Source organism: Anomaloglossus baeobatrachus, chromosome 1 (assembly GCF_048569485.1).
Source record: "Anomaloglossus baeobatrachus isolate aAnoBae1 chromosome 1, aAnoBae1.hap1, whole genome shotgun sequence".
Lineage (NCBI taxonomy): Eukaryota > Metazoa > Chordata > Amphibia > Anura > Aromobatidae > Anomaloglossus > Anomaloglossus baeobatrachus.
In genome coordinates this window covers 109,662,654-109,674,940 of record NC_134353.1, presented here as the reverse complement: position 1 = coordinate 109,674,940, position 12,287 = coordinate 109,662,654, and the positions used below count along the sequence as shown (strand labels likewise).

Genomic DNA, 12,287 nt, shown 5'->3' with positions numbered 1-12,287 from the left:
ATATATATATATATATATATATATATATGTATATATATATATATATATATATATGTGTGTGTGTGTGCGTGTGTCCCTGCTATGGCTATTTTTTACCATACAGGGACATGGTCTGATCATACCACATCTCCTAGGCAGGGGAGGAAGTGGAAAAGATATACAAATATTGTGGCGCCTCTGTGGCTTGGCTTCCATCACCACAGAGATGCTGCAGCTCATCCAGGGGTGTGGTATCCCATCCCAGGGTAAGGAGGGGGTCATCCACCAGTTCACACGACACACGCACACAGACAGACTCACTATGGTTAGGGCATAGTGCAGCTGGACTTATATAGTGGCTAGCACCGTCCCCGAAGCCAGTCTAGGGGTGGAGCATAGTTAGTGAGGTGTCTGAGGTGAGTGGGCAGAGCTGAGTTGACAGCTAACAGTTGACAGTATCAGTTAGTGGTATGCTGAGGAGGCGACCCGGAGCGTAGAGACCCGGAGGTTGTGCTCGACCCGGGTGACACAGAAGAATGGGATCCTAGAGACACAGGAGTGCAAGAAGCACTCGTGGGTTTGCTCCACAGAAAACCGGGTGGAAGGATCTGGCCGCAAAAACGGGGATCCGGTACCTAGACTAAAAGAAAACTAACATACTTTTTAGTAACACCAGGGGCCTGGTTGGCTATAAGCATCAAGGGCCAAAAATCAGCACACAAATCCACTGGAAGGGGGCCACAGAGGATCAGGGGGCCAAGCAGGCAGAAAACCCATTGAAGGTCTGCAGCCCCTGGCTCAGGGCACTGTGTGAGAAGGCACGGGACAGGAGGGCAAGAGTCAGTGCAGTAGACACGACTAGGAAAGGCACATCTGAGGGGTGAACCGGTATTGACCTCTAACCTTCCCGGGATCAGCAGAAGCCCATCACGGTGGATCCCAGCATACCGCGGGTGATTGCCAGCTTACTGTACACCTGTGGAACTGTTACCGTGAGTAAAAACTTTGAATGCAACCCCCAGTGTCGTCTACATCCTTTTTGCTCCCTCTCATTATCTCCAGGCCTCAAGCTCTATCTGTGGGGAGCAATATCACCTCAGCTGTGCCATCAACATGTGCCCCAGGGAATATACAGCGCAGCGGTGGCCCACATAGCCGCAGTACCACAGGTGGCGTCACGAACTTATACTCTTAACTACAACTCCCATCATCTCAATTATCACACCTTTATTATCGAAAGACACTGCCAGGGTCACGGAACCGGGCCACGCCACCGCGACATCAACATCACCGGACTTGTCTGGCCCTGGAGCTGGGCGTGTCAATATCACAGCATGGGATCACAACTGATTCTTTCTATGAGGTAACACATTCCTTTAAAAACAGGTATCAAAAGGTTTTACCTCACAAAAACAATCAGCTATGATCCCATGTCATTATGTCTGTATACTCTTGTGTCCTCCCCGGCCCAGGAGATGTGGTATGATCAGACCATGTGCCTGGATGGTCAGACACGGCCATAACACAGTACATACCATTGACACATATATAAGATTATCTCAGCTCAGGAATATTTTTTCAAACACATCCAATTGTGGAAATTATTATTATTCTAAGATCTGTTGATTAAAATGTATTTTGTTCCTGGGAAAATGCCCTTAAAAAGGCCATATTATAGTGAACAAGAATTGCTAGGAACATTCATTTCCCAATATCGGGCATAGGAAACATTCACTTGATGAATGAGCAAAACACTCATTTCACACAGTAAATTGATTTTTAAGTTGGTTTAAAAATAATTGTTCTCTGCAGCATATCATCCTGAATTTCTGCACCAGTAGAGAAATGATCTGGCACCAATTTACACTTGCAAGTCATCTCTAGTGGGGACATAATCTAGTAAAGGAGCTTTGTGGTGCTCAACGTTCTAGAGATGTCCATGCATGCAAACAGTTCAAGAGAAAAGGGTGACACTGTTCTGATAAAAACCTTCTTTATTTCACATAGTTAAAAACCTGTATGCAGAAGGATGCAAGCAGCGCCTTGACGATGTCCGTTTCGCACTAATCATTCCTTCAACAGGCGATACACAGGATTAGCAGAATTGTTACAGGTATGCCATTTCATTTCTTGCAAGACAAAATTCATGATTTATGTCATTTTTTGCCCCCGAAGAAGATTACCTTGAAACGTGCGTCGGGCGTGGGTTGGGACCTGACATCTGAGCCTCACAATTCACTAACATGGGTAAGTCTGGAGTCTGCTGCATTTAATCCATCGCTGTAACGAACGGGCACACTTTGACTGTTTTTCACTGTTTGAGTGCCATCTAGTGTCCGTTTGTGGAACAGCAGGGATTTTTCTATCTAGATTTTTAAATCATTGTGCATTTACTCCAGACACGATATCTTATGTGTATTTTTGCCCATAAATTGATTGGGTCAGGTGTAGGCTATGATGTCTGTTTTCCCTCCCTCTTTTGGGCTTTTCACTGGTGTCCCCACTTCTATCCTGCCCCTCCTTTTTGGAATTATGTGCTTGATATGTTTTGGATTTACTGTATAATCTGCATTAATATTCAATTTTAATATAATAAACTGTTTTTCGTACTTTTTTGATAATAAAAATTAATTAAATATAAAACAGTTTCTGAATTTACTGGAATACAATGGTGATAATTATTTATGGGTCTGAAAACTCCCAGAAGGTTTGAGTTATGGTTTTCAGTGTCTTATGTGGGAGTGACCCGATGATTAAAGAATGACGTCCCGTTTTTGCCCTATTTTTGTGGTTAATGATACACAGGATTAGCAGGATTGTTACAGGTATGCCATTTCATTTCTTGCAAGACGAAATTCATGATTTATGTCATTTTTTGACCTTGTGGTCACTTTTTCGTAGGAAAAATATATAGATCTTTATAAGATAGGTTCAGAAAGCACTTAAAATCAATTACGGTATATCAGGCAAAGATTCACAAAGACTTATCAAACATGTGTGTTTTAAGCAATGTCGGACTGTGGTGCATAAGGCCCACCAGTAGAACTGACTTTAGGGGCCCTCGCTAAGTTTCAGAGCACAGACTAGCTTCACCTTTGTGTTGTAGTATTTGTTAAGAGGCTCAATCCCAATTTTCTTCTTATTTGCTGTAAGGACAGGTGCAACATGCTGTCCATCACTATTTTTGTCCGTCATGTAACAGATTCATTTTTTTAGGAGTTCAATTTTTCTGTTCCTCTAAAAATGCAAAAACAAAAAAAAAAGAGCCCTGAATGCTGATATGACTTTAGGCTTAGGCTGCTTTCACACCTCCGGTTTCTGCAATGCGGCACACTCCGGCACTTTGCAGGAAAATCGCAACCGTTTTTTTTTGCTGCCGGTTGCGTTTTTTCTGCATAGACTTTAATTAGTGCCGCAAGGCCTTGCGTTCCATCCGTTTTTTGCCGCATGCAGCAGATTTAGCCGATGCGGCGGCCGGATGGAACGTTGCCTAGCATGTTTTTTCGTGCGGCAAAAAAAACCGCATCGCGCCGCATTCGGCCGATGCGGCGCATTTTTCAATGCATGCCTATGGCTGCCGGATGCGGCGCGATGCGGCAAAAGCTGCATCCGGCCGCCGCATGCGTTTTTTGCCACTGCGCATGCTCAGTAGCATGCCGCAAGCAGCAAAAAACGGACGGGCCGCATGGGAAAAACTTATGCAAAGGATGCAGTGTTTTCACCGCATCCGTTGCATAGCTTGCACAGCCGGATTGAGCCGCAGAGCTCAAGCCGGATGTGTGAAAGCAGCCTTACCTGTACATTTTTAGGCATTCAAGATACAATTTCTTTAGTTTCCCAGAGTCCTTGTTTACTTTTAAGTTTACATAAGAGCTTGATTTTTTTCTTTTTTTTCCATGTCATCAAGTGTCCCATATTAAATATTATTACTCCATAGGCTTAAGGATACATAGAAAAATCCTGAGCCTCTAGGTTAGTTCTTCAAGATGTTTGTAACAACCTCCTCCAAAAACTGTGCAAGTGTACCTTAAAGAATTGATGTTGTTTTCAAGACAAAGTGCGGTAAGAGCAAATTTCCATTTATCTTTCAATCACTTATGTTGCACTTTGTTAATTGAGAAAAAACAAACTATTAAAACGTAGTTTTTAATGCATCCATACATTGCAGCATTTTTTTACATGCCACCCTATAACTTGTTTTAACTTTTTAGACATCACTTTGTGCGTGTGCATATATACAGTATATAATAATAATTATAATAATAATAATATGTATTCACTTATATAGCACTATTGATTCCACAGCGCTTTACATACATTGGCAACACTGTCACCATTGGAGCTCACAATCTAAAGTCCCAATATAGGGTCAGAGAAATTACGGGTTAAGCCATGCTGGAACCACAGGAGCCAAGGCCACCATGCCACCTACCATATACTATATATATATATATATATATATATATATATATATATATATATATATATATATATACATATACTGTATAATAAATAAATATATATTATATATATTATACTTTATTATTTTATATATATTATCTATTATTATTATTATTATATATATATATTATACTTTCATTATTGCATTATATACAATTTTAATAATAATACTTATAATATATTATATTATCTATTATTATTATTATTATTATTATTATTATTATACTTTCATTCTTGCATTATATACAATTTATGTATCTATTTTCATGCGTTCCGTTTCATTAGTCTTACCATGTGTTGTGATGAGATCCCTACGTTTCTCCTGAAGTTCTTTTAAAATGTGAAGGGTGCTTTGCAAAGTCTCGGTCATTCCATCCAGTTTCGCACACAGAGTTTTGCTAAGGTCACGGATTAAAGGAGTTAATAGACACATAAGTTCTCTTAAGTCTTGATTATTTTGGGGATGCAATTCCTCTAGGGCATCTTTCACACTGTCATTGTACTGTTTAATCTGTGTCAGTATCAGAGTCAGATCATCGTCCTTAGCATTTGTGCGAATACTTGATGGCATCTCCATCCTTACTGTGAACTCCTCTAATTCTGTTCCTTGCTGGTTATAATCAGGTTGCAGTGAGATTTGAATGATGTCTCCCTGTCTGCTGTTCTGCCTTTTAAAGGGATGGGGCAGGTTTTCTCCCAGCTCCCAGTCATTGGGTGACTAATGGCAGCAAGTTACTATAGCCACTGCAAGGAGTGGCAGCGGCAGCGCAGTACACACAGATCACAGATAAGGAAGCGAATTGTTGCTGCTGCAGTACATCACTTCATTGACATGTTCTTTGTTTACAGAACTTACACATGCAAATCCATCTCCTGTAAACAATCAGCCTCCTGTACTTATCTGCGTTTGATCTAAACACATGAAATATAATGACTGAAACAAATGGATTTACTTTTATTTATACAGAAATGTTCCTGTTAACTAGGAGATTTTGAAAACAATTTAGTATTTTTGTTATAAGAGTAACTAAACCTTTGCAAAAAATAAAAAAAGAATTTTATATATATATATATATATATATATATATATATATATATATGTATATCTATATATAAATATATATATAGTACAGATTAAAAGTTTGGACACACCTTCTCGTTCAAAGAGTTTTCTTTATTTTCAGGACACTGAAAATTGTAGATTCACATTGAAGGCATCAAAACTATGAATTAAAACTTGTGGAATGAAATACTTAAAAAAGTGAGAAACAACTGAAAATATGTCTTATATTCTAGGTTCTTCAAAGTAACCACCTTTTGCTTTCATTACTACTTTGCACACTCTTGGCATTCTCTTGATGAGCTTCAAGAGGTAGTCACCGGAAATGGTCTTCCAACGGTCTTGAAGGAGTTCCCAGAGATGCTTAGCACTTGTTGGCCCTTTTGCCTTCACTCTGCGGTCCAGCTCACCCCAAACGATCTCGATTGGGTTCAGGTCTGGTGACTGTGGAGGCCAGGTCATCTGGCGTAGCACCCCATCACTCTCCTTCTTAGTCAAATAGCCCTTACACAGCTTGGAGGTGTGTTTGGGGTCATTGTCCTGTTGAGAAATAAATGATGGTCAAACTAAACGCTAACCGGATGGATTAGCATGCCGCTGCAAGATGCTGTGGTAGGCATGCTGGTTCTGTATGCCTTCAATTTTGAATAAATCCCCAACAGTGTCACCAGCAAAGCACCCCCACACCATCACTTCTCCTCCTCCATGCTTCATGGTGGGAACCAGGCATGTAGAGTCCATCCGTTCACCTTTTCTACAAAGACACAGTGGTTGGATCCAAAGATCTCAAATTTGGACTCATCAGACCAAAGCACAGATTTCCACTGGTCTAATGTCCATTCCTTGTGTTCTTTAGCCTAAACAAGTCTCTTCTGCTTGTTGTCTGTCCTTAGCAGTGGTTTCCTAATAGCTATTTCACCATGAAGGCCTGCTGCACAAAGTCTCCTCTTAACAGTTGTTCTAGAGATGAGAAGGTGCGTCCAAACGTTTGGTCTGTTCTGATTATATCTATATATGGTGCACGACGGGGAGTGCGCAGTATGGCGGATGGAGCACGTTTGGGAGTGCGCAGTATGGCGGATGGAGCACGTTTGGGAGTGCGCAGCATGGCGGATGGAGCACGTTTGGGAGTGCGCAGCATGGCGGATGGACCACGTTTGGGAGTGCGCAGCATGGCGGATGGAGCATGTTTGCGAGTGCGCAGCATGGCGGATGGAGCACGTTTGGGAGTGCGCAGCATGGCGGATGGAGCACGTTTGGGAGTGCGCAGCATGGCGGATGGAGCACGTTTGGGAGTGCGCAGCATGCCGGATGGTGCACGATGGGGAGTGCGCAGTATGGCGGATGGAGCACGTTTGGGAGTGCGCAGCATGGCGGATGGAGCACGTTTGGGAGTGCGCAGCATGGTGGATGGACCACGTTTGGGAGTGCGCAGCATGGCGGATGGAGCACGTTTGGGAGTGCGCAGCATGGCGGATGGAGCACGTTTGGGAGTGCGCAGCATGGCGGGTGGAGCACGTTTGGGAGTGCGCAGCATGGCGGATGGAGCATGATAGGGGGTGCGCAGCATGGCGGATGGAGCACGTTTGGGAGTGCGCAGCATGGCGGATGGAGCACGTTTGGGAGTGTGCAGCATGGCGGATAGAGCACGATGGGGAGTGCGCAGCATGGCGGATGGAGCACGTTTGGGAGTGCGCAGCATGGGGGATGCAGCACGATGGGGAGTGCGCAGTATGGCGGATGGAGCACGTTTGGGAGTGCGCAGCATGGCGGATGGACCACGTTTGGGAGTGCGCAGCATGGCGGATGGAGCACGTTTGGGAGTGCGCAGCATGGGGGATGCAGCACGATGGGGGGTGCGCAGCATGGGGGATGGAGCACGATGGGAGGTGCACACCTCCCCCCAACACACACACACACGCGCACTGCACAACACACACACTAGGAATCACAAACAACGCCCTACACAGACACCCACACACACAGACAACGCTGCACACACAAATATACGCACATACTGCACAACACACACATTGCTCCAAACATACCTCCCCCCAAAACACACCACACACACACAAACCGCACAACACACACACACACACAATGCTACAGACACACAGCGCTCCACAAACAACGCAACACACATACAACACCGCTCTCACCCCCCGCGACACTCAGAACATGTACAGCGCCCTACACAAACACTTGGTAACTACACACAACAACATCTATATATATATATATATATATATATATATATATATATATATATAATTGCCTTATTCTGTCTGTCTGTCTGTCTGTCTGTCTGTCTGTCATGCTCCGAAATTGTGTCCTTACGGTGACACAAAGCTGATTGGCCGCTGGGCTCGCCATGGCCCCGCCCCCCCACACGGATTGGCCTCTCACCCCGGCTCTCTGCAGGCCCCGCCCCCCTCACGCAATGCACACTCGCTCTGGCCCAACTGACACGGGGCTCCGATTCCCAGGTGAGTACACACACACATCAGATCACACACACACCTCACACACACCTCACACATCACATCCACACACTCACAACATGCTGGGATATCGCTTGCTTCTACACCGGCTCCGTCAGGATCCCAGCAGCGCCAGACATAACCTTGCGATGCTGGGATCTTAACGGAGGCCGTGAAAGCTGGTAACCATTATACACATCGGGTAACTAAGGTCCCTTAGTTACCCGATGTGTATCATAGTTACCAGTGTACACCGGCTCACACTCACTCACACACACATCACATCGCATCCACACATCAAGGTCCTGCAGCTGCGGAACATACATAACATAACAGCACACACACACACACAAATCAGATCACACTCACACATACCTCACACATCACATCGCATCCAAATACTCACAACATCCTGGGATATCGCTTGCTCAAACGTGCTCCATCCGCCATACTGCGCACTCCCCATCGTGCTCTATCCGCCATGCTGCACACTCCCAAACGTGCTCCATCCCCCATGCTGCGCACTCCCAAACGTGCTCCATCCGCCATGCTGCGCACTCCCCATCGTGCTCTATCCGCCATGCTGCACACTCCCAAAAGTGCTCCATCCGCCATGCTGCGCACTCCCAAACATGCTCCATCCGCCATGCTGCGCACCCCCCATCATGCTCCATCCGCCATGCTGCGCACTCCCAAACGTGCCCCATCCGCCATGCTGCGCACTCCCAAACGTGCTCCATCCGCCATGCTGCGCACTCCCAAACGTGGTCCATCCGCCATGCTGCGCACTCCCAAACGTGGTCCATCCGCCATGCTGCGCACTCCCAAACGTGCTCCATCCGCCATACTGCGCACTCCCAAACGTGCTCCATCCGCCATACTGCGCACTCCCCATCGTGCACCATCCGGCATGCTGCGCACTCCCAAGCGGATGGAGCATGATGGGGGGTGCGCAGCATGGCGGATGGAGCACGTTTGGGAGTGCGCAGCATGGCGGATGGAGCACGTTTGGGAGTGCGCAGCATGACGGATGGAGCACGTTTGGGAGTGCGCAGCATGACGGATGGAGCACGTTTGGGAGTGCGCTGCATGCCGGATGGTGCACGATGGGGAGTGCGCAGTATGGCGGATGGAGCACGTTTGGGAGTGCGCAGTATGGCGGATGGAGCACGTTTGGGAGTGCGCAGCATGGCGGATGGAGCACGTTTGGGAGTGCGCAGCATGGCGGATGGACCACGTTTGGGAGTGCGCAGCATGGCGGATGGAGCATGTTTGGGAGTGCGCAGCATGGCGGATGGAGCACGTTTGGGAGTGCGCAGCATGGCGGATGGAGCACATTTGGGAGTGCGCAGCATGGCGGATGGAGCACGTTTGGGAGTGCGCAGCATGACGGATGGAGCACGTTTGGGAGTGCGCTGCATGCCGGATGGTGCACGATGGGGAGTGCGCAGTATGGCGGATGGAGCACGTTTGGGAGTGCGCAGTATGGCGGATGGAGCACGTTTGGGAGTGCGCAGCATGGCGGATGGAGCACGTTTGGGAGTGCGCAGCATGGCGGATGGACCACGTTTGGGAGTGCGCAGCATGGCGGATGGAGCATGTTTGGGAGTGCGCAGCATGGCGGATGGAGCACGTTTGGGAGTGCGCAGCATGGCGGATGGAGCACGTTTGGGAGTGCGCAGCATGGCGGATGGAGCACGTTTGGGAGTGCGCAGCATGCCGGATGGTGCACGATGGGGAGTGCGCAGTATGGCGGATGGAGCACGTTTGGGAGTGCGCAGCATGGCGGATGGAGCACGTTTGGGAGTGCGCAGCATGGTGGATGGACCACGTTTGGGAGTGCGCAGCATGGCGGATGGAGCACGTTTGGGAGTGCGCAGCATGGCGGATGGAGCACGTTTGGGAGTGCGCAGCATGGCGGGTGGAGCCCGTTTGGGAGTGCGCAGCATGGCGGATGGAGCATGATAGGGGGTGCGCAGCATGGCGGATGGAGCACGTTTGGGAGTGCGCAGCATGGCGGATGGAGCACGTTTGGGAGTGTGCAGCATGGCGGATAGAGCACGATGGGGAGTGCGCAGCATGGCGGATGGAGCACGTTTGGGAGTGCGCAGCATGGGGGATGCAGCACGATGGGGAGTGCGCAGTATGGCGGATGGAGCACGTTTGGGAGTGCGCAGCATGGCGGATGGACCACGTTTGGGAGTGCGCAGCATGGCGGATGGAGCACGTTTGGGAGTGCGCAGCATGGGGGATGCAGCACGATGGGGGGTGCGCAGCATGGGGGATGGAGCACGATGGGAGGTGCACACCTCCCCCCAACACACACACACACGCGCACTGCACAACACACACACACTAGGAATCACAAACAACGCCCTACACAGACACCCACACACACAGACAACGCTGCACACACAAATATACGCACATACTGCACAACACACACATTGCTCAAAACATACCTCCCCCCAAAACACACCACACACACACAAACCGCACAACACACACACACACACAATGCTACAGACACACAGCACTCCACAAACAACGCAACACACATACAACACCGCTCTCACCCCCCGCGACACTCAGAACATGTACAGCGCCCTACACAAACACTTGGTAACTACACACAACAACATCTATATATATATATATATATATATATATATATATATATATATATATATATATATATAACAAAAATCATACATGAACTACACAATACGTAAATTCTAGAATACCCGATGCGTAGAATCGGGCCACCTTCTAGTTATATATATTATACTTTCATTATTGCATTATATACAATTTTAATAATAATACTTATAATATATTATATTATTATTATTATTATATATATATTATACTTTCATTCTTGCATTATATACACTATATGTATCTATTTTCATGCGTTCCGTTTCATTAATCTTACCATGTGTTGTGATGAGATCCCTACGTTTCTCCTGAAGTTCTTTTAAAATGTGAAGGGTGCTTTGCAAAGTCTCGGTCATTCCATCCAGTTTCGCACACAGAGTTTTGCTAAGGTCACGGATTAAAGGAGTTAATAGACACATAAGTTCTCTTAAGTCTTGATTATTTTGGGGATGCGATTCCTCTAGGGCATCTTTCACACTGTCATTGTACTGTTTAATCTGTGTCAGTATCAGAGTCAGATCATCATCTTTAGCATTTGTGCGAATACTTGATGGCATTTCCATCCTTACTGTGAAATCCTCTAATTCTCTTCCTTGCTGGTTATAATCAGGTTGCAGTGAGATTTGAATGATGTGTCCCTGTCTGCTGTTCTGCCTTTTAAAGGGATGGGGCAGGTTTTCTCCCAGCTCCCAGTCATTGGGTGACTAATGGCAGCAAGTTACTATAGCCACTGCAAGGAGTGGCAGCGGCAGCGCAGTACACACAGATCACAGATAAGGAAGCGAATTGTTGCTGCTGCAGTACATCACTTATTGACATGTTCTTTGTTTACAGAACTTACACATGCAAATCCATCTCCTGTAAACAATCAGCCTCCTGTACTTATCTGCGTTTGATCTAAGCACATGAAATATAATGACTGAAACAAATGGATTTACTTTTATTTATACAGAAATGTTCCTGTTAACTAGGAGATTTTGAAAACAATTTAGTATTTTTTTTATAAGAGTAACTAAATCTTTGCAAAAAATAAAAAACGAATTATATATATATATATATATATATATATATATATATATATATATATATATATATATATATATATAAAAAAAATATATATACAGTACAGACCAAACGTTTGGACACACCTTCTCGTTCAAAGAGTTTTCTTTATTTTCAGGACGCTGAAAATTGTAGATTCACATTGAAGGCATCAAAACTATGAATTAAAACTTGTGGAATGAAATACTTAAAAAAGTTAGAAACAACTGAAAATATGTCTTATATTCTAGGTTCTTCAAAGTAGCCACCTTTTGCTTTGATTACTGCTTTGCACACTCTTGGCATTCTCTTGATGAGCTTCAAGAGGTAGTCACCGGAAATGGTCTTCCAACAGTCTTGAAGGAGTTCCCTGAGATGCTTAGCACTTGTTGGCCCTTTTGCCTTCACTCTGCGATCCAGCTCACCCCAAACGATCTCGATTGGGTTCAGATCTGGTGACTGTGGAGGCCAGGTCATCTGACGTAGAACCCCATCACTCTCCTTCTTAGTCAAATAGCCCTTACACAGCCTGGAGGTGTGTTTGGGGTCATTGTCCTGTTGAAAAATAAATGATGGCCCAACTAAACGCAAACTGGATGGATTAG

At 45.9% G+C, this 12,287-nt stretch overlaps 1 protein-coding gene across 1 annotated transcript in view; it reads right to left on the bottom strand.

Annotated features, from left to right (window-relative positions):
• Positions 1 to 11,204, bottom strand: part of DTHD1 (death domain containing 1) — a 71,894-nt gene extending 60,690 nt beyond the window's left edge. Inside the window, exon 1 of the mRNA XM_075333768.1 lies at positions 10,919 to 11,204. Within this exon, the coding sequence (XP_075189883.1) occupies positions 10,919 to 11,204 (286 nt within the window). The remainder of the gene's footprint in view (positions 1 to 10,918) is intronic.
• Between the last annotated feature and the right edge of the window lie 1,083 nt (positions 11,205 to 12,287).